This window comes from Fistularia commersonii, chromosome 20 (assembly GCF_037954325.1).
Source record: "Fistularia commersonii isolate RoL2024-O1a breed Wild chromosome 20, RoL_Fcom_v1.0, whole genome shotgun sequence".
Lineage (NCBI taxonomy): Eukaryota > Metazoa > Chordata > Actinopteri > Syngnathiformes > Fistulariidae > Fistularia > Fistularia commersonii.
The window spans coordinates 7,913,023-7,935,472 of NC_141303.1; the positions used below are offsets into that span (position 1 = coordinate 7,913,023).

Here is a 22,450-nt window from a genome sequence, read left to right on the forward strand (position 1 = left end):
GTGGCTTCGTCATTCTTTTATTTTCCCACTTTTTCTTTAATATTCGGATTAGGAACATTTGACGAGATTGCAAAAAATTGGATGGCACCATATTTTATAAACAGGTTAATACTATGTGATTTACTGGGCGTGGAAATAATCTCTTTCCAAAGTGGGATTAACATTTGTGTCAACACAAATTGTGTAGAGAACACAATTGTGGTATCGCTTGTATCTTGTTTAGAATCTATTTTCTGTGTATGATGGTACTACACAACCTGCAGGTCTGGGTCTGGACAAAGAAAAGGTTACCCATTTGACCCCAATTAAATTTTCAAAATGCTGGATGATACTTAATGCTGCCATATTTGGAATGTAAAATGTCTAACAAGCCCCTTTCCTTGGCAACATTTCCTTGGAAATTCTCACTTTATTAGTAACTAAAATTTATTTGGTAACAATAATTCATATAGGAAAACAGAAGACACTCAGTTTGAATCGTACTTTTATTTTATTTAGATATTTATTCAATATTCATAGGGTGCATAACATGATGGATATGCTCAAAAAGGAAATACTTAAGACTTTGGGTCTGTTTAGATTCCTAGTTACCCAGGTCATCTTCTTCAATTGTAACTGACTGTAGGGGCTTTAGTCTTTAAGTCCAGAGGAACAGGGTGGATACTGATTAAGACTAAATGGGGTTCATTTGCTAAGATGTAAGTCACTGCGAAACAGAACACCTTAATTTATTTTTCCATTTCAAATATAATTAAAGCAATACTGATGTTTTCAAGAGGTTACTCGCCTTATAGTGTTATAGTGCAAGTTATAAATATACACAGAGCTATAGTGCACTGTCATCTTCTTTCAAGTCTCCCAAAGCCAGGAATTTGTTGAGTTTGAACTCAAAGTCGATGGGACATTCAGATGGGGGCTTGAAGTTTGCTTTCATTGAGAGGCTCAAGTAGGGAATGAGAGCACAGTCTTCTTCAAACAGGGCCAGCTTCCTTTTGTACCTTTGCCGAGTGTAGTCATTGCTCTTCTGGTTAAATGCTATAGAAATAACAGAAACCTCAAGGACATGACTATTTCAATTAAAGTTTTGAATTTTGATTCTTTTTTTACTGAACAAAATATTACAAGTATAATATTATATTATCTGAAATTTTGTTTACCTTTTAGATAGTAGGCAACATAAAGGAGGGCAGATCTTTGTATGTCGAGGAAGGGATACTTTGGTTTTAAACAGCCAACAGCTGTCATTGCCTTGATAACTGCCACTGCAACTCCCTGCAATTACACAGAGCAAAGTATAATTTAGGGAATGTGCTGAATATGGAGAATGAGAAAATATCTGTTGGAGAAAAGTTACGAAATACAGAAGAGCTTTTCTGACCCAGTCGAGTTTGTCTGACCTGTTCAAGGTAGCCCAATGATGGAAGGGATGTAAGAGGTACCGTCTCACAAAGAGGAGGAACTTTACATGGTAACGTCTGGTCCCAGTAAGTTTCAGGAGCCCTTCAACAACAGTGTTTCAGCAGGTTCAGCAGAGGACTTCAGCACTATTTTTTTCAATGAAGCAAAATTTCTGGAAAGAAGTTTTCAGTAATTGAAAAGCATTTCTGAAAGATGGTAAAATTTTCTTCCTCACCTCAAAAATTTGTACTGCTTCTGCATTGTCTCGAAAATGTAGATCCGTTCTCTGTATTCCACAACATACTCTATGTTTCCTCGCACCAGGGCTTCATACCTAGAGAAATTAACATTTATAAAATCCTGCAAAGCCTGGGAGAAGTCACAAAGAAATTCTGAGGCAAAATTTCAGTTTTGAAAAATTACAATTTCACAAAGTTAAGTTGTGGAAATACCTATTTTAAGGCATGAGCCATTGCCAAATTAAACTGTACAAATGTATTTATTAATGTACTAGTTTACACAGTTAACTAGTTAACACAGAACTCATGATTTTTATAAAACATTTCTGGACAATAAGACAGTAAAAACATTGGGTAAGCTATAAACAAAGACAAATACTAGTTTAATTTTTGAAAACTCTAATTGGCTGCCAAACTAAACAAATGAAAATATTTTGAAGTAACCATTTAGAAATAGCATCAGTCAGCATCAAGACTTGCCTGATTTTGGAACATAGTATAAGTTTTATTTTACTTGCTTGTACCTATGTTTTTCTTAGTTATATATGACTTGCTTGCACCTACATTTTTCTTAGCATCTAGGGATACTTCCTAGCAGCAAAGGTGCAGTTAAAGGCAAGCAGGAATTGTGTCAGCAGCGCTGATAGGTTTACCTCTGACTTCCATCAAAATATGTGACAGGGCAGAAACCTCTCATCTCAACTTGCTGTGGGAATCTGTCTTTCACTTCAGTCTCAGTTAGCTTTTTTGGCAACAGATGGGGTTCTGGGAGGGTGTGTGGGCAACCAGGGATCACAAATTCATCTGGAGAGTTGAGGAATGTCTGTAGATTGGAGGGAAATAGTTTCTTTCATTTTCAATCAACATACATTTTACCTAGTTCTGTAAATGCATCATTGTTGCCATGCATAACTCTATTTTGGAACCAACTGTATACACCTTTCTAAAATTTACCATGTATAATGTAACCATGAAATCCACTAGATTTTTTCACGTACAGAAGTCATGTGGAGACTGACAATGACAGTCATTTTTCTGGAGTAATTAAGAGGAAATGACTTTTCACATTAATTGTCAGAGCGTCTGTTTGCATATTTCTATTGTCTGAAATATGTATCTGCATGCTGACCTGCAAGTGGTCTTCACCACACATTTTGTAATAGCGCCCCCTAAATTGGGCTGCATACATTAGAGAGATGTTTTCTGCACAATCCACAAGGTGACAGTGTAACGCCAGGCAAACAGGGCAGTAATGGCCAAACTCTCCGAGCCGACATCGCAGCTCATCGGGTGTAATGCATAGCCTATGGATGCATGCTGCTTGGCCTATAAAATGACATGTGAGAGATTAGTATATGCCGTGCATTTACTGTACATTACTCACAGCTTCTTTAATCAACATCAATGACCTGATGAATGCTCAAACACAAACACAATGCAGTTTTACTTTTCAACAACTCACCCCTGCAAGTCCTCTCCAGGTAGCAGTGGATATAATTCATGCTGATGCTGACAGCCTTTAGGACACTGTCCCAAATGCACCATTTGCTCTTTAGACCATCAAGTACAATCCAGTTGTCATATTGTTGCTGGAAGTGTTTCCTCATTGCCTCCACCTCCTGCTTATAACACGAATTACGAATGTTCAGAATCTCAGAGCTGTCGTGCATTAGATGAGTCCTGCAGTAAGACAATAAATGGAGGTCAGTGACCATTTGGTAATTCTGTAGATTTTTCATAACTCCTTAAAATATCTCAATATATTGATGATTGGTATTTTTGTGTGTGTGTCCTGACTTGTTCGGCTTAATCTTGTCTGCAACGCCTCTCTTCAACACTTCAAATGTCTGGAGCTCAAGTTCGACAACTATCATTGGGATAATGCTCCGAGACCCCATTAGTTCTGCCTGCTTAACTGTCATTGGAAAGCCATCCAGCACATACCTTAAAATTCCAAACAACAGTGAATCAGCAACAGAAAATATATATGCATGTTTAACATATGATTTTTATGAATATACTGAATACACCATACCCGCTAAGCCAACAAAAGCTCAGATTTTGAAAAAGCAAGCGTCAGATTTTCAAGGCGATGAGCTTTCACATTACATGACATTAATAAGCACAAGAAGACTGTCAAACACTATAGTCTTGATTCAATAGCTTTTTCTTGTAGAAACTGAGCACCTTTGTTTATCAGTAATGAGTTTAGAGAAGAGAGGGAAAAAATAATTACCATATCCCTATCTTACCCATGAGTGCTGCAAATCGTGCTCATAAGCACCACCTCAAGACACTGGATGGCTAATTCATCAGGCACAACATGGCCCTGGTGAAGATGATGTTTCATCTGGACAGCCAGATCAGTATTTTCCTGAGTGTTCATAACCAAGCGCATAACACCACCAATGGAAAGTCTGGCCAAACCATATTTCTGTGCAAACATCTGTGCAACTACAGGTATAAAACAATGTGAAAAACCAGGACCAAAGACAAAGAGGAAAAATGCTCATAAACTGCAAGACAGAATAAGTAATGTGCAACTCAAATTTTTAGATTTCTTGGGAATTACCAGACGTTTTTCCAGATTTAGGTGGCCCAACAACAGCCATTCTCACAGGAAGAGATGGTGAGGGCATTGGCTGCCTAAGGTACTTCAAGGGGTTGATCATAAATGTGTTTTGGTTCTCCTTGGATGCAAAGAAGTAGATGTACTGATGGAAAATTAGGGCTTGAGTGTTTTTGAGAGGCCATTGCAGAGGCTGGATCAAATATCCTTCGTTGTATCGCTGTGTGGATTTGACAATATAAAGGAAAGTTTTCGCTGAGAAACATTTCATTGAAAGTAAAAGCTTCTAAAAATATTTTCTCACAATGGCAAACTTACCTTGACAGGGTCCCAGCAACCAAAGGAACTGTAAAACCTGTAACAGGATAGAAGGAGCTTTTGTGCCTGATTGTACGAGATGGGTTGACACATCTGGAAGAGTGATTCCCTGTTAGCCAGCAGGGGTTGTGTTTTTTGCAGCAACTGATGCCTCATGATCCTAACTTTGCGGGATGCATTTATAGACACACAGGTTATGCTTTGTTCACTCAGAAGTTCCTAAAATATCAAAGAAAAACAACAGAACAAGAAAAGACAAATAACTGTAAACATTCTTATTCAGCATTTCAGAGGCAAGGTGCCAAATACATATCAGAGAAAGAGATACGGGACTGCTATAAGGGATGAGGTGTTGCTGAGATCCAGTTGGTTGATGAAGCCAAGTTGAGAGGTGAAACGGTTTGTGCATGAAATGCAAGCCACTGTCAGAGCCTTCAAAACCAAGTTGGTTTTATTTTCAAAGCAAACGTCAGACGAGTCTGATATGTACTGTTAACAAATGGGTTTTTTTTTATATGTATCGTAACTTGTGGTGACCCGGCCCGTCTGTCAAATTTTATGTCGACCCAAAATGTTTGCCCGCCCCTGCTCTATGGTGTTGGCTTTTTTGCACCGAGCAAGTGCACACACACCCCCGAACAGGACAAATGAAGTTCAGTGAACGAACTCTAAGGAGACACCATTGAAAAATATTTAACAGGGATGATACGATAGGCAGTGATAGACGAAGATAATGAGACAAACGAAAGTCACCTGTAAGCTAATATGAGGAAATATGACAAAACGTATGTAGCGCTGGCTTCACTGTGACTACGGTGGGAGACGGGGAAAGACTACTGAGTTTTATTGTGAGTTGCAGTATCATGCATCAAACCGCGCTTCGAAAAGCTGTGCACTGCAAAAGGTGCCCATTGTAGCTATTAATCCCGACTTGTTGAAAAAATTAGCACACATTGTTTTATTCATTTTTTTGTAGGTTTAAGTGTTTTCTATAGTTGGCTTCTGAGTTAATGTTGCTGATCAATTTGAATGTATTATTACTATTTATTGATTTTATTTAATTTCATTTTTCAGTAAATATTTCAGTTGTCAAGATTGTTTGTAGTTTAAGTAGGGATTTATTTTTTCCAATGTCTGGCAAATTGATGCACTTTGAGTCTTTTCTGCTATAGACTAAAAAACAATGTTAATAAAGTTATTCTTTGTTATATTTTATATATTTTTTTCTTTAATATTAATAAGGATACAATGTTATGCAGAGATGTATGCATAACAATTTTATAGACAAATTATACTCTTTATGGTTGCAGCTGAGAGGGGGATGGAACGAAATGTTTTCTTCTTCCTAGGGGGGCTGTAACAGGAAATGATTGAGAGGCACTGGATTAGAGAATGAGCAACTGTTTGGAGCTCAGCTGAGGTTTGACAGATATTGCTTATATCTCCAAGAAGATTTGAAATTTCCCGTATGCTCATCACATTGCTCCGGTGTCTGACACCATGCTGTGGATATGGTTTTGAGAGGTGTTTGACCATTCTCAAGATTCAACAGATGTAGGCCCTTTAATGCACCACAGACATAGGAGGCGATAAGCCTAATTCAAATGCTTTGCTTATGTGATTTCACTAAGTGCTTTGTGTTCATACCATCATAGTTACGATGTTGTTTGTGTCTGTCATAAAACGCTGTTCTATCTCCATCTCCAGCCTCTCAGTTGCTACATCCTCTGTCTCTTCATTCTCCTTGTCATCACTTTCCTCCTCTGGGGGAAATTCAGCTGCTAGCACAGCCTCTATCTCATCCTCAATGATGTCTTCGGCCTCACGTTCTTCATCATTTCCTTCTTCATCTTGATACCTAAACTACTCAGTTAAGGAATAGCAGTGAAGGAGAAAAGGATACATCTTTGAGTCACAGAATGGACATTAATTATAAGATTGGTTGCCTTTAGAATATCACTTACTGTTCTGGCTGCAAAAGAACCTTTCTCTTCCATAATTTCAGCCCTTCTCTTGGCAATTTCTTCTTCCTGTAGGAAACAGTTTGATGAGATAGTCCCAGAAAGTTATATGTTCTAATCTACGGTCGTTATTCAGCCAAATGCAAAAGTGTCTAAAGTAATATAGCTACATATTGTAAAAGTCTCACTCGATTTTTCTGACGCAAGTCATTGAGGAGTCTCAGTTTTGCTTCACGTTGTTTGCAGCGTTCGCGCCACTTCCCCAGATACGCTGGCAAGAGACGCTTCTGAACATCAGTGACCTCTGCCATCATGATAACAACAATATCTGGGAAAAGCTGTCGTTGCACCATGTACTGCACCTCATCAGGATCCTGAGGGAAGCCCTCCAAAATAAATCCGGTAGACCTGGGTGATAAAGCATGATAAAATCAGTAATTATGTCTCAAAAAGAGCACATGGAAAATTAAGATGTTGGCATTTTACTCATTAAGAAGTGAAAAATTAAACAACTTGTATGGCTCAGTTTTCCAGTATGGCGCAATAACCATATCTAGGATGTGCGGTGCCAGTGGTTCTCGTATAGATAGGTAGTCTTTGATAGCCTTTTCCTCCTCAGTCAGCTTCAGTTCCTGTGGAAGACAAGCAAAGACACAGATATAAATTGATAAAATCACTTTTAAATTTACCGTAAGTCTTCCTTTTAACTGCGAGGATGCCAACCTCTGAGTTCTCAGGAGTAGCCATCTTTCCCATGGCTTCATTTATTAGGTCCTCTAAATTGTCTGGAGGATCAACTTCATCCGCATACGGAACACATTCCATTGTTTTGCTTATGATTTGCATTTGGAGCTGCTCCCGGAACTGAATATGGAAAAGTCCAAGTTGCTGAGCAAGCCACTCACCTTGAGTGGTCTTGCCTGACCCTCGGGCACCAAGCATAAAAATCCGCAGGGCAGGAGGCTTGGATAAAGAAAAATTAAAGTCACAAAAATTTAGGGGGTTCAGTGTCATTATAATTTAATATTCTCGGACATTATATTTCACCTTCAGTGGCCCAGTGTGTGCCACAAATTCTTCAGGATTTTGGAGGAAGGATTCCAAATCATCTCCATTGGAGAAATAGTAGGTCTTTTCTCTGTACTTGGCAGCGATTTCATCGTTACAGGCCAATAGTGCATTGTTTTTTTTAAGTGCCACGGGACAGAAATGACGGGTATCACCCAGTAATCTCTTGGTTGTTGGGTCTGCCTAGTTTGAGTTAGGGGAAAGAGAATACAGAGCAGAACATTCAAATTATGCTTCTTGTACAAGGTAATTCATGATTTGTAATGTTCATGTCGATGGGCTTCTGTATACCATAAAATAACCTAAACCTTTGTTGGTGTAGGTTTTGGATTGTTAGTTTATCCAAATCTTAAAAAGAAAAAAAATATATTGGCAGGGTTTTCACAATAACAAATACATAGTTTTACTGACTTCATCTTCCTCCTCCTCGATTACTTCGTTGTTACTGGCAGTGCTGCCTTCTTCGAGTACATCCAGCTCTGCTAGTGCCTCAATATCTTCTAGCTCCTCATCCAGGTCCAATGCTGACAGCTTCCGAGAAACATACTTGAAGGGTTCTGCAGAAAAGGTATTAAAAATGAACATTGTTTGTCTGTTGTTGCAGCATTTCAGTTTGAAACGTTACCTGTGTCATGCTGAAATAATGATCGAATACGTTGAGACAACATTAGAATTTGTAAATCAAATCTAATTCATCTCTAATGCTTTTGATGTCCTTGTATCTTTTCTTTCTTTTTTTGGAGAGGGGCATTTATCTGCTGGGGGGATTTATTATCTACGCTACTAAAGCAAAGTTTGTCTTGTAAATGTATTTTATCACTGATACATTCAGATGGAAATGTCACATGATGCAACATCCCTGCTAAGAGTCCCCAATACTGAAAATTGATTGCTTTCATTGAATTAGTTGAGTCATGTTTTGAAGCATTTACATTTAATAGCTATTTCTGAGGCTATCAGAATCCATTGATGTAAGAAATTCTTTGATACTACATTTAATAAATGAAAACAATCTAAAAATTAAACAACATCATCAGATTTCTGAAATTACACATTCATTTTCTTGTATATTGATTGCAGTCCAAAAAATTTTATCTTACACTATAACATGCATAACTTATCTGGTTAATGCAAATTCTGTACTTTGAGTTAGTGTTTCACTATCAACTTACAATCCGAGTCAGCAATAAACACTATGCATTTAAATTGTTTTAATTTGATTTGGTATAGAAATTAATATATGAACAAATTATCAACAAAAATGTATTATGATTATTTTCACAGTATTTAGAAAATTAGAATTTAGGGGTTACACTCACTCTCCATCTCAACAATAATCTCTTCAAGAAGCTCCTCAGGGGTCTTGCCACTAATATCAAGAACCGAGTGCCTCATACTTAAAGCAGATTTCACTTGGTCCCACTCTGATGTAAACTCTTGCAGTTGCTGTTTATATTGATTCATCTCTGGACCATCTGGATAACCCAACTCCCAGGTAGGAAGAACGAGAGCTGAGGAAGACAACAGAAAGAGGACAATATGAAGAAAGGTGGTATTTAATTCAACTGTAAGTTTCTCTTTCAGTGAAAATATTCAACACTCGTGGTATCTAGATGATTATACAGAAGCAAATGTTCAGAACCAGATCCATCATGAAAAAAAAGAGGATTACCTTCTTCTTCTGCCGCAGTATCATCAATGTTGCTGCCAGTCTCACTTTGCCCATGGTCTTCTTCAGCAAAAAAAGAAATACAGTCAAAATAACTGGGTTCTATTTGCACATGATCAGGAAGAGAACATGAATTGTTCTGATTCTGTACCTTCAGACTCCTCGACAACTGTGCCCAGATTTGATTGTGCTTCTGATTCCTGTACGTTGGGGCTTCTAAAATTAGATTAAGTTAAACACAAGACAAAAGCCTTACAGATAGTCGTGGGCAGATTCAGCATATTATTCCCCACTACCATCATTTCAGCTGCACTCACAGAGCCTCTTTGTCCCTCTCTGATCGCTCATTATGTAACCTCCACCGGACTGCTTCATCCACGTCCTCCTTATTCAGCTCATACACTCTTCTCAAAACTTAAAACAAGTCATAGACACGAAGACGTGAGAGTGTAGAAAACTGGAGGACAATTAAAGCACACATTACTTGTGGAGCTCACCTTGATGTCCATCAGTATCTTTGAGACAAATGAGCATATAGGGATAAACTCCAGATTGGTGCAATGCATCTATTTGGGAGAGGTTCTTTGGAAAATTGTCTAGCACCCAGCCAGTTCTGTGCTCGCTTTCAGGGTTAATTTCCTCAATCTGGGAAGAAAGCCCAGTACATTTGGCAAATTTATCTAATTATTCATTTAATTTTGAGATAATATTCACTTCCAAGTTCTAATCATTGTATAGTCAATGTATTTTAAGTGTCAGTGCTATATATGCAGTGCTCTTTATCTACCCGACTACACTGGGCCTTTGAATGTAGTTTTCAGCTAACAAGTAAAAAACATTAAATTATTTATGCTAGATGTTATGAAGTGCATTTTAAACAAGAGATCCAAATTAGCAGGACAGATGAAATGTTTGAAACTGATCAAAAACCATGTCGATTTATTGTACCAAAATACTTGCATTTATTAAAATTGTATATTACACTGTTTGACCAACCTCTCTTATATGTCTCTTTAGAACTTCTGCATATGTTCCAACAGGATAAGGGATCTTTTTTTTTGCTTCAATCACTGCAGTAACAACCATGGCTTTTACCTCTGGATGATCCTCTGTCACTGAAATCATCAAACGGTATTTGATTATTGTGTTGTACTGCAATGTATTGCAATGTAATGACTGACATTAATCATCCATTGAAGTTATTTTATGAAAAAAAATGTATTACTATTCATTCATCCTGATATTTTTTTTCATCTTTATTCTGATTATGATTGTAACAACACAGATCAACTTGCCAGCATTCTTTCCTTCACGCAGCTTCAACTTGATTTTTTCAATGGCAGATGTTGTTGCCTCCTCTTTGACTTTGTCAAGCCTTTCCTTTTCTGCCCGGGCTACAATCGGCTGTACCACTGCTTCAATATCAAACATCACTGCCTTGTAGCACTCAGCTAGGAGGTTACAGAGAGTACTCTTCCCTGCCTGTGGTGGTCCAATGATAGCAACTTTGCAAGGTGGTCTGGGCATTGGAGGAAGCAGGTACTTTCTGGGGTTTGTAACGAACATCTGGTACGCCTCTTGTGATGAAAGGATATACAGTTTGTCCTGGAATCTGTACAGGTGATAGTGGTCAAGAAAAGACAATTTTAGCCACTATCATTCTAAATGTACTGCACTGATACCTGCTACAAAGAGGCCTCACCCTACAGAATATTCAGGTCTGCCGGGAAGAACTCTGCCTTCCTTAAGAGCTACAGGACAACTTCGGCCCCAACGGCCTCTTCGCCACCTAAAGCCTGGTGCCACTATATTGGTGGAAGACATATTTCTCAAAAGATCTTCCTAAAATGACGGAGACAGTTAACTATTAATATTGTTAACTGTGTTTTGAGGGCCAATATCTAACAGGAGACATTTATTAGAGACCGTGTCAATGTCTTCTGGCAACTCTTCTTCACCACTCTGGTGGAGGAGGATTGGAACAGCGACTCGCTGTATTCCCATGGATCCAAGACGGTATTTCACGAACTAGAGTCAACAAAAACAAAAAACCCTACTCACAGTAGATTGAAGCCAGCACTAATTTGACTGCTAACTAAAACAAAAAATGACTAAATAATGCAGCATTGTTATATTTATTATGCAACTTATAAAACTTGTGTTTCAATTCATTTTCAGGGATAGTTAATCATTTTTACTGAGTGCAGATCATCAGGTGTGTTGTTCCCATCCAACTCCAACAGGTACATGGGATTATGGTTCATCATATAATCCTAAAAAACACAAACAAAAAAAACCCACTAACTTTCCCACTGTTTTCATCTAAATCTCAAGTAAATACAGTTTTCTTTTCAATGGGATCATAAATTTTAGTCACTTAATGGTCATGCTAAGCCTTTCTTCATTGACACTGAGGTATTGCTGAATTGACCTGATTTGCAATCAATTGTATGGCATGACAAAAGCTTAAGCTCCTTTTTTATGTAATTATAGTAATAAAGATAAATAAAAATGTAGTAAAAAGCAATTATCCTACATTGCTAAATGTACACTTCTTACTGTAAACATTTTGTTTGTTTTTATTCATTTCAGTTTATCATCTGTCATCTGTATTCATCTAATGGACTTTTCTCAAAATTTCTGAATGATATATTGATATTTTCTTATTTTGAACTGAAGAATCTAAAACATGTCCCTCTGGGAAAAAAATGTATTCAGATTACATGTCATCAAAATATCTATTAAAATTTGGCAATATTAAGCTTACCTGAATCAACAAATTGGAATCATCAAAAAATTCCAAAGTACTGAGTAAAGGAAAATGCATTTGATGACGGTAATAAACAGAGAATTGAACACTGTAAGTTGCTTGCTAATTATACTAATTTGAATAAAATATAACTTACCTCCAGCGATCTCAGCAGATTATCCTTGTACATGTTGATTTGAAGAGAAACATTTTGGGGCAAATGTTCCGGTAACCATACCAACTGGTCGCTACTCTCAGTTTTGACGTCATCTTCCACATTCTGCATAATATTTGTACTTATCATTTATTACATTAGGACATAGCATCTCAAATAGGGGGGCGATGCAAGGGTGGCGCGTGTGACTCCGGGGAACATGCTTATTTTTACAGTACAAGAATAAAGTTTAACTGTACATCCACAGTAGGTGTCAGTGGCGCTCTCATTGTCGGTGTGTGCAGTATTAGCTCTATGGCAGGGGTGGGCAAACTACAGCCCGTGGGCCACATCCGGCCCATTGGTCTTTTTAATCCAGCACGCTAAAGATTGGTACAGAATTCATACTTGACGTGAATGATTGAATGACTGGATCAATGAATGTAGGAGCTCAAACAGGAGATTATTTCATTTTTGGAGCTACTTGAGAACACTTGAGAATTTTCCTGAGCTGAATGACACAGAATGGCTTTGTGATTTAGCCTTTACTGTGGACGCACTTACACACATGAACGAGCTGGATGTGAAACTACAAGGGAAAAAACTGTTTGTGCATGAAATGCAAGCCACTGTCAGAGCCTTCAAAACCAAGTTGGTTTTATTTTCAAAGCAAATGTCAGACCAGTTTTTTTTTTATATGTATCGTAACTTGTGGCGACCCGGCCCATCTGTCAAACTTTAAAAGTCAATGTGACCCCTGACCCCTGATGTTTGCCCACCCCTGCTCTATGGTGTAGGTTTATTATTATTATTATTTATTGATTTTATTTAATTTTATTTTTCGGCATCAAATGGTTCAGTCAGTTAAAAAAATGTTTATAGGTTAAATAAATTATTTTTTATTAATTCAGGCAAATTGGTGCACTTTCAATCTTTTCTGTTACAGACTAAAAATCAATGTTGATAGAGTTATTCTTTGTTGCAAGTCTCGTCTATTTCGTCTATATTTCCTTCTTTTTTTCTTTTCTTTAATGTTAATAAGAGATGCACGTATCATGTTTTTATTGACAAATTATACTATTTATTGTTGTGGCGGAGAGTTGGGGGGGGCGCAAAATGTTTTCTTCTTCCCAAGGGTAACAGAAAATTATTGAGAAGCACTGCATTATGATAATATATTGTGCTAACATATTATAAAATTAATTGCGCCATTATGAACAATAATGAAGTATTTTCAATAATTTTTTTTTGAACCAAAACCAAACAATCTTCTTGTAATGCAACATATATTGGACATTTAATACCAACATTCTACCCTTCAAAGGTTTCAAAACCAACTTATACACACTTTTACTAGAAATCATACCTGTTCCTCCTCCTCTTCTTCTTCTTCATCTTCGTCATCTGGTTTTTCTTTAGTTTTGAAAAAATCTTTTCCTATCCACTGATCTTTGTTAAAAATTTCCCCAGTCCCTGTGTGTTGCTTCTGTCCCGACAACCTCTGAACCAGATCCTTGTCTGCACACTAGTGAGAGTACAGATTCAAAATCAGTCATACAGATATCCTTGCTAGAACTAAATTGCCTAATGTAGGGTTGAGTTATCAAAAATAAATGCCACAATATTCAGAAGCTTCTCTTTTTGATAGCAATGTATAGCACAATATCTTTTTAGGTAAAGAGGGTCACACAAATCATATTTAAATAACAAAATGCTATTGTTATTCTCATGACAAAATGAAAAATACAAATGCTTAACTATAAAGAAAGGTTGTTCATATAACCTTGATGTTGATAATGAAATCTGGTGGTAGCTTGAGGTTTTTGATCAGCTCAATCTGCTCTTGAATTTCCATACCCTCCTCTGACATGAATGGCAGGCAACACAATACATAGCCTGTGTCACAACACATAGCTTGAATTGAGCATCAAAGGGGCTTTGAATAACATACTCATACAATAGAAAAACACTATGCCTTTTTTTACCATAGTGGTCCACCTTGGGTGAGTTCAGTCTTGCAAGTATCAGCTGGAGAACCATGTCTTCTGGTACACTCTTACCCTCAGATAAGATAGTCAGAAGCTAGAGGGTTAGCAAATAAAGAAGAGCTGAAAATGAACAAATGGCGCAAGGAAAATTATGTTTCGTTTTTTTGCCACTTCAAATGATTCCCACCTGGCGGCCTTCCTTTGTCTTGTTCTTGATGTGTGTGTTGAGCAGTTCCTTGTCTGATACATAAAGAAAAAAAAAATCTTGATTTGATACAAGCAGACCTTTATATTTGGACAGTATATTTGATAGTTACAATACTTACCATCTACCAAAATACATCCCCAGGACTCTGCAATTTTTTTGGCCAAGGTAGACTTTCCAACACCCTAAAACAAACAAATTATGGACTGTCATATTTTTCACACATACCGAGTAAAGTAGACCACCAAACCCTGTGAGGATGTTCCTCCAGCCTATCTCTGAATTGATAAAGTATGACTCCAGGGTGGCTACATGAGGTTTTATCTTGAACCATAGATCTCCATAGTTGTTTCCTAAAACAATAATGAAGTTTGGGAGGGTGATATTGATGGTGATTATGAAATAATTATTCTAATGATGATGTTTTTGAAAGACTTCTACAGCCTAATTTTTATGATTTTTTTTAAGTGCAATTTACATGTCTCTCCTCCTTGCCAAACTAACCAATAATTATGATAATCATATTTGAATGTGTGTGTTTGTGTGTGTGTGTGTCTGTTGGTGTGTGCAATTACCGGCCTTCCTAGTATAATGAAGCAGGTGGGCTTCGCAAGAAGACTCTTTTTCACGGCTTCATCCTCGATGAGGTTGTCAACTAAAGGAACTTCTTGACAGTATGGATAAATAAAAAGTTCAAGTTAAATAATTAAAAACCATACACTGATTTCTTTGGGAGAATTTCTGCGTAGCTATCTAATTAATTCAAAATCATGGAACACGAGTGCATAGCATACTGCTCCTGTATGACATCACATCATCCACTCACATTCAAGATGATATCATGTTATGTTTTCCTTATGCTAAATTAACGTGGCCCACACACACACACACACACACACACATACACATAAACATCTTTTGGGTACAAGGACAAGAAGATAGAAATTACTGGAATAAAAAAAGACGGCACCTTTAAGCAATGTCTACTTACCATTGCTTTCTGGCATCTTAAATCGAACTGCATTTTTGCCAGTAGAGTTTGGTTTGCACTGTAACGTCATCTGGGCAACAGATGGTTTTGACTCTGACAGGGTCAACAATCGTTTTAAATATTATGCGATGGAAAAATATAACAGCACAGACTGTTTCGTCGTTTTAAGACAGTGAAAGCTGAATTCTTTCAAATGTCAAACCAACAAGCATTGAACAGTCCGAGTTTTGAGTGTGAACGGTTGCTATGACAACTAACCAACAAACCATTTGAGCTGTGGGTTGAGCCGTAGAGGTTAATTGTATTCAACGCCCATATTGTAACGGCTAATTCGGTAGAGACAACTAAACAAATGGGCGCTAAGTTTTTTTTCTATTTTCCGTTATCGCAAATAAACGTGTTGATTTCCTTTTTGTTTGGATTTTTGTCACATGACGTTTCAAAGGTTTGGACTCTGCGAGGAACCGTATCAGCTGACTCTGACGTCATGACGTATTCGTGACAGTCACCTGACAGACAAATTTGTGTTGCACGCTTCTCAGCGTTAGCCTAAACAACTTCGACAGGGTATAAACATATGTTCTTTTTTAAGAGACAGTCAAAGCAATATATTTCTTTTTATTGGTCAAAGGAGATGCATTTTTTTAACACGGGGGGCGATAAGCGGCTCAAACAGCTAGCTAGCTAGCTAACTAATTGGTAAGAATCTCAGACCCAACACCAAAATAAATGATCGATTCTGTCTTGCTGCCTTGATGTTTTATTAAGTGAATTTTTTTTTATTGCATCTATCCACAGAACTTACTCCTTTTTTCATCTGAGTTTTTGGAGAACACACACATCATGCCTCAGTCGGCTGGTATCATCCGTGGGATCCAGAAGATGGTTCTGTATGAAACCAGAGCTGTAAGTGTGAATATTTATTTTGTCTTCCTCCAATTCTGACCTTTGCGTCATACTCTCCAAAACCTACCCAGTCTTTGGATCCGTCTCGTAGAGAAACCTAATCACCGTTAAGAAACCCTTGCCTTCTTCTCTCTTTCTTATGTGTGCCACAGGAAATGTGCTTTCTAAGTGAATATCACAATTCTTTCCCCCAAGTTTTCATGGAACATAGCTACTATGTATCATTATCTACATACTTAAAACAAACATTGTTAACACCCCACCATCCTCACCACACCACAATGATAGGAAGTGATTGTACAAGTAAGGACTGATTTCAAGTACAGCACTGCAAGTTCAAATAAAATTCAATTTTTCTAATCTGGTCTGACAATTGTAATCGCTCATTTTCCTCTCATGGATGTGATCAATCACCTCAGAAATATATTTTATTTTCAGCTGTGTTCGTTTTGCAAGTGCAATGAAATAATCTGCATTGTAAAACTTCAAACAGTAAAAGATAATGTCAGGAATAAAAAGAAACCCAGACCACAGTTAATGCTACATGCAAACACTAGATGGCAGTAAAAGAGCATTTTAGGGTTAGCTCCATGTAAGACCAAGTTTGATTTTATTTTCATTTATATCAACCATGTAAATGAATGTCAATTTTTATTTTATCTGTTTCACTGTAAAATTAATAACATGGTGATGGATTGGCATTTTTTCAAGTTATTTTTCCTTCATAGAGTATCACTCAGCCTCTCACAAATCTGATTTATATAGGAATAAATCAACATTGTAATTTGAAAAAGATTACCATGATTATCACTATATATAGTAGTGGTAGTATTATCAGTTGTCGTAGTTGAGGTGGTATTTTATGCATGGATAGTTTAAACGTTTGACAAAAAAAAAATAAATGAAAATGGTCATTCTAAGGCTATCTTGACAGCTGAATGCATCATAATATAACAAGTCACAAGCATTTTTAAAGTATAGCTAGGAAACATTTCTCACAGTTGGGTAAATCTGATTGTCTATTGAGCGTCCCTCACATCTGTTTATTGAACACTGGATAAACAGACTTTCTGCCTACTGTGAACAAAAAGGACACCATTGGCCACTGGGAAGTGTGGAACAGGACAAACTGGCTCCAATAATACTGTACTGTACTGTACTGATACAAGATGTTCCAATTTCATCCTCTTAAGTGGACAGAAAATCTTTAGCCATCCAGCAACCTAGTTTGAGAAGAATAATGATTTAAAAGAAAAAGACATGTGAAAGAGGCCAAAAAGAACATATTAGAATGTAGCCTTGGGATTAAATATGAGCTGTATCTTGATGTACCCACAAGTTTTTCCTTGAAAGCCGTGCACCTTTTAGTGAGCTATAGTCCATGTCTGTCTTAAACAGATGGATAGGTTTCAAAAGCATCTATTTCGACCTGGTTTGAAAATGTTGCAAGTTTACAAGATACAATGCCCTGGGAGATGAGATGCAGCAATGGAGTGTAACTGTAGACTGCTGGTTTACAGTCACTCATTTTCTGTGTGAATTGAACTACATGTCTTCATGAATACACATCAGCTTCCCATGTCGCCATTCAAAATGTCTCTTGTTTCACCCACAATAATGCTCCTTGTTCCTCACATATTATGAAATTACACAAAAAACATGACTGTACTCAAGTGGCATGGATTAACCTCTATAACATTCCCCATCAAGTGTTGTTATTTGTCTTTACAGAGGTATTTTTTGGTAGGAAGCAATCAGGCACAGACCAAACACAGAGTTCTGAAGATTGACCGCACAGAACCCAGGGACCTGGTCATAATTGACGACAAGGTGAGCACTGAATTTTCTCGGGATTTAGCACAGTGCTAATGTATATACTTATGTAATACAGCACAGTACGCCCAAGGGGAAATTGTACAATCACTCAGCCTGTCCCAAGTGTATTGCAGATGATGGCTGAGTGCTGAGTCCACCTCCTTTTCTTCTCCACTGCTCATTACCAGGATCTATGAGCTAGGAATTGATTTGTTTGCTTGTGTTATGGGCCATTATGATTATGATGTGTTTGGTATTAGGGTGTATCCTTGACAAAATATCCATCACCCCACGCTGTCATTCCTCCAGATATTGCACCAGCTTCAGAAAACTGTGCTTGTTTTTCATTTTATTGGCAATACTTTAGTGTTTGACGAGTGTGTTTGTGGACGGCTGAGAATGTAATGGACTGCAGGTGAGTGGGTTTAAAGGGGAAAAAAAAGCTTAATCTGGGTATCTGCAGTAAGGTAAACTGAGGCATCTGTAATGAAATAAATACTGTCTTGAAACCCTGTATGTCGGAAAGGGATTTATGTTACATGGTGAACCAAAGATTTAAAAGATGTTGATCTGTTTGCCTCTTTTCTTTAGAAGTGAGCCAGGAAACAGTGATTTGCCATGACGTCACATAAAAATGACACATTGCCATTAAACTGCTTTGGTCTAAATTTTCTTAAAAATTGCAATGTTGAAAATGTAGAAATTTGTTGACTTAACTGTGGAGATGTAGCAAGATAATGAGCTCATGATTCAGTTCAAAGAGAAGATTTGCCCTAATTTTTCGGAAAAAATAAGTAATATCAAAGTCATATTAAAAAGTAATTTCTGATACATTTTCCGATATTGTGTAACTAAATGCAGTGAAAAATATATGATACATTTTTCATTTTTAATAGAGACCATTGATTCTCAGGATCAACAATAGAGCCTTAGCAAATCTGGATTTTTTTTGGAACAATACTATTATTTGTGGTTATTAATAAAATCACGATTGATTAAAATTATGATAAGATTTAGTGATACTATATTTTATGTTTGTGTGTATATATTTGTGTGCGTGTTTGTGTATTTATATTCTTATCCATATATGTGTGTGTGTGAACATAAATACTGAAAGTTCCATGAAAAAGTTCCAATACTAATAACGCTCAATGTAATTATCGGTAATTATTGCTATATTTCTTACTTTGTTGATCATTTTGCAGACTTTAAATACTATTAATACATTTCGTTTCACACTTAATAATGTCAGGTTTTCATCAGAGAGATATGGAGTTAATGGCAGGTCAACATTTTAGTTGGTACTGAAAAAAAGGTCACATTAAAAATTCAATATTTGTCTTGTAACCAATAAAATATAAATGGTGCATCAACACACATCCTAATATTGACGTTAAAACCTAAATTCAACCAAGGAACGATGTTGACAAGTGTCAGACTGTGGACCCACATGAAATGTAAATATTTACATCAATATGTAGAGTGTTTTAGGGGACATACTGATATTTACTGTATTAACAACAGGTCAGTCAGCTAAAATAGAGAAGCCTACTTTGTTTTTCGGGTGGCAATTTATTTGATAACTTTATCCTTTTATACAGTCGAAATATAGAGCCACGATACATTGTTCAAAGCACTTCTATCAAGGAGCCCTTTTTTCTTCCAGTGTCTTTCGACAACAGGTGAAGTGATGATGTGGACATGCCGTTTTATTATTTTTTTCTGATGTATCACAGATATGGCATCATAGCTCATATACGTTCACATCCATTTGCCCATCTGTAGCATGTGTACAGCCAGCAAGAAGTGTGGGAGTTGCTGGGCCGCCTGGACCTGGGAAACCGAACTAAGATTGGACAAAAAGGCCCTTCCGGTCTGTCCAGAGCTGTCACAGCCTTTGGTATTGTGGGTAAGTAAAATGACTGGTCTCCACCCTCTACAAAGACATTGCAACACCAATTTTGCCACTGTGATTACAAAATGCAGTCCAATTCCAATGTGCTAGCTCAACAGATATATCTGTTGACCTGGTTATGTTTATTACATTCGCATGGGGTGGGAAAAACATAAAATAAAGGAACACCTGGCATTAGAATACTCCCATTGCCACTTTCAAATTATGTCTATCAGTGCGGTATTTTAAAGCAGCAGGAAACTTTTTCACATTTATTGCTTTCTTACCAATAGTAGGATGTAAGATTAAAACCAAACAATCTCTTTTAGGAGGTCAGCCTTCCATGCAGTTTTTCCTACAGCCATTGAGTTTATGTTTTGATGAGTAAAAGAACTTTGGATATTTTTATCTAATATTGATCATTCCCTATTTGCACTCATGTGATCAGTACGGTTTGTTTCGCTGTAGCATCTGCTTACTGTTGATAACAACAGCAAAAAATATGCGAAAGGAATATTGTTTCTGAAATAGACTCCAAAATTCTAAATTTTAACACTAAAATAATGTTGTTGACATGTAGAGTACAGTGTATTCCCTTGGAAAAACCCTTGGAATTGTCTCTAGATTAATATTAAAACGACTCAGAATGTATAATTACAAGGCTGTAGCTTACATTTTCATTTAAATACGAGTATCCATCATGAAATTATATCAGTTCATCATACCCAATGTGATTCTAAGTCAAAACTCAGCCTGTAAAAAATGAAATGTTGGGGAAGCATCATTGGGATATTTTTTGATTGTTCAAAGATGGAAAATGTTAGATATCAGTTGCTGCCAACGATGATGGAGTTGATAAATCTGATAAGTTTCAGTGTCATCTGTCATGGCTCGAAAAAGGTTTATTCATTCAGTATTTGTCAATGTAATTCATGCCATTATACCTGATTCTTATTTTGTTCCATTACACAAAGTACCTTAATCTCACTAAAAAAACCTCACTAAAATCATCAGAGACCTGCTTCCATTCGATTTTTTAGGGCTATTATGGTAATCATTTACATGCTGTAATAGATCATACATGGCCCACAGCATCTGTGCAATAAACACTTTGTCATCACCCGAAATGATGACCACTCATTGATTGTGGCGTATTTCTTGTCCAATTGTATTAGGCCTAGAAATCTCTGCCTCTGTATTTTTGTGACACAATCTAGCCCTGAGCACACCTGGCTGAAAAGCCATGCCGCGTAAGCAACTTTTATTGCTATTTACTTTAACTCAAGTATCGGGGGAGTTATTGGGGGATGCAAAATTTAATTTGTTCCCTCTTTGCAGCATCAGTATCATGTGTTGTTCAATGACAGAAAGAAATATAGGTAATTAAAGGTGGAAATCATGCTACCTAGCAGTTGAGGGGAAAAAAATCATCAAACCACAGAAATACAATTTTGTTTCGGGATGCTGCTAAGATCTAAATTCCCTTTAAAAAATATGTGTTTCTGTGTCTTGACAGGGTTTGTCCGTTTCCTGGAAGGATACTACATTGTGCTGATTACTAAAACAAGAAAGATGGCAGACATAGGTGGCCACTCCATCTATAAAATTGAGGACACCACTATGATTTACATTCCCAATGACTCTGTCAGGGTCACGCACCCTGATGAGGCAAGGTAGAGTCTTGTCCCTTTTTGATTTGTACTATAAAATCGAAGTACTTTTGTAAGTTATTCATTGTAATTGAAAGAAGGTCTGTGGTTCAGTGCTAACAGTGGGGCTTTTAGGGAGAAGGGAGTTTGCATGTTCTCCCTGTGTCTGGTTTTCTCCGTTTTTCCAATTTCCTCCCACAATCCAAAATCATGCAGTAGTTAATGTGAGGGTGGATGGTTGTGTTGATATGTAGCCCTGTGATCAACTGATGTATGGAATGAGCCCCACCTCTTGCCCAATGACAGCTGGGATAGGCTCTAGCACAATTTGTGATATAGACAATGAATTAATGAAATGCATTTAGAGACATTAGAGAGAAAATTCCTGGATTTTTATGGTATCTGTTTTGTTTATCAAAAATATAATGTCACGAGTAGATTCACAATTAGTTGCAAGAAATGCAAAAAAATGCATAATCAGTTACACAGTACCTGAAAATAGTATGAACTGTATATAAGTATGAACTGACACAATACTAACAATCTTTGATACCTGAAAATAATTGAAATGACCTGAAAGTAAACCGCCAATTTATTTATAATGATCATCTATTCCTATGTGCAAGATTCCAGATGAACACTGTGTTAATGAATGTAGAAAATGTCTCATAACTGTCAGTAGAATTTAAGAGAAAAGCGAATGATACTGGGAATTCTTGATTATTATTACTTGATATTACAAGGCACAGAGTAGGATAGAGTGATATTAAGTTGTTGTAAGAGAAACAAGCTATAGGTAGTTATGCCAAAACATAAATTATCACAAATTAATATTCTGATTCACAATGTCTTTTCTCATATCCTGATCCAATGGAAT

General features: G+C 37.0%; 2 protein-coding genes across 2 annotated transcripts in view; one reads left to right on the forward strand and one right to left on the reverse strand.

Moving 5' to 3' along the window:
• Nucleotides 1–575: 575 nt before the first annotated feature.
• ak9 (adenylate kinase 9) lies at nucleotides 576–15,586 on the reverse strand. Its single transcript, XM_086167165.1, has 36 exons — nucleotides 15,310–15,586; nucleotides 14,894–14,982; nucleotides 14,440–14,503; nucleotides 14,301–14,353; nucleotides 14,111–14,207; nucleotides 13,909–14,021; nucleotides 13,492–13,650; nucleotides 12,129–12,251; nucleotides 11,421–11,495; nucleotides 11,149–11,250; nucleotides 10,925–11,064; nucleotides 10,506–10,834; nucleotides 10,219–10,337; nucleotides 9,720–9,867; nucleotides 9,540–9,636; nucleotides 9,374–9,438; nucleotides 9,226–9,285; nucleotides 8,873–9,064; nucleotides 7,965–8,110; nucleotides 7,533–7,736; nucleotides 7,209–7,448; nucleotides 6,999–7,117; nucleotides 6,674–6,893; nucleotides 6,489–6,554; nucleotides 6,172–6,387; nucleotides 4,525–4,743; nucleotides 4,210–4,426; nucleotides 3,890–4,091; nucleotides 3,435–3,581; nucleotides 3,100–3,317; nucleotides 2,767–2,963; nucleotides 2,291–2,460; nucleotides 1,634–1,732; nucleotides 1,398–1,500; nucleotides 1,158–1,272; nucleotides 576–1,035 (listed from the first exon to the last, which is right to left on the reverse strand). Exons 1-36 carry the CDS (start codon nucleotides 15,377–15,379, stop codon nucleotides 827–829), a joined length of 5,202 nt encoding a protein of 1,733 aa, XP_086023291.1. The 5' UTR covers nucleotides 15,380–15,586; the 3' UTR covers nucleotides 576–826.
• Nucleotides 15,587–15,826: 240 nt separating this feature from the next.
• Nucleotides 15,827–22,450, forward strand: part of fig4a (FIG4 phosphoinositide 5-phosphatase a) — a 39,802-nt gene continuing 33,178 nt past the window's right edge. Inside the window, exons 1-5 of the mRNA XM_086166854.1 lie at nucleotides 15,827–16,008; nucleotides 16,108–16,215; nucleotides 17,947–18,045; nucleotides 19,816–19,939; nucleotides 21,441–21,597. Coding sequence (XP_086022980.1) covers nucleotides 16,153–16,215; nucleotides 17,947–18,045; nucleotides 19,816–19,939; nucleotides 21,441–21,597 — 443 coding nt within the window. The 5' untranslated portion in view covers nucleotides 15,827–16,008; nucleotides 16,108–16,152. The remainder of the gene's footprint in view (nucleotides 16,009–16,107; nucleotides 16,216–17,946; nucleotides 18,046–19,815; nucleotides 19,940–21,440; nucleotides 21,598–22,450) is intronic.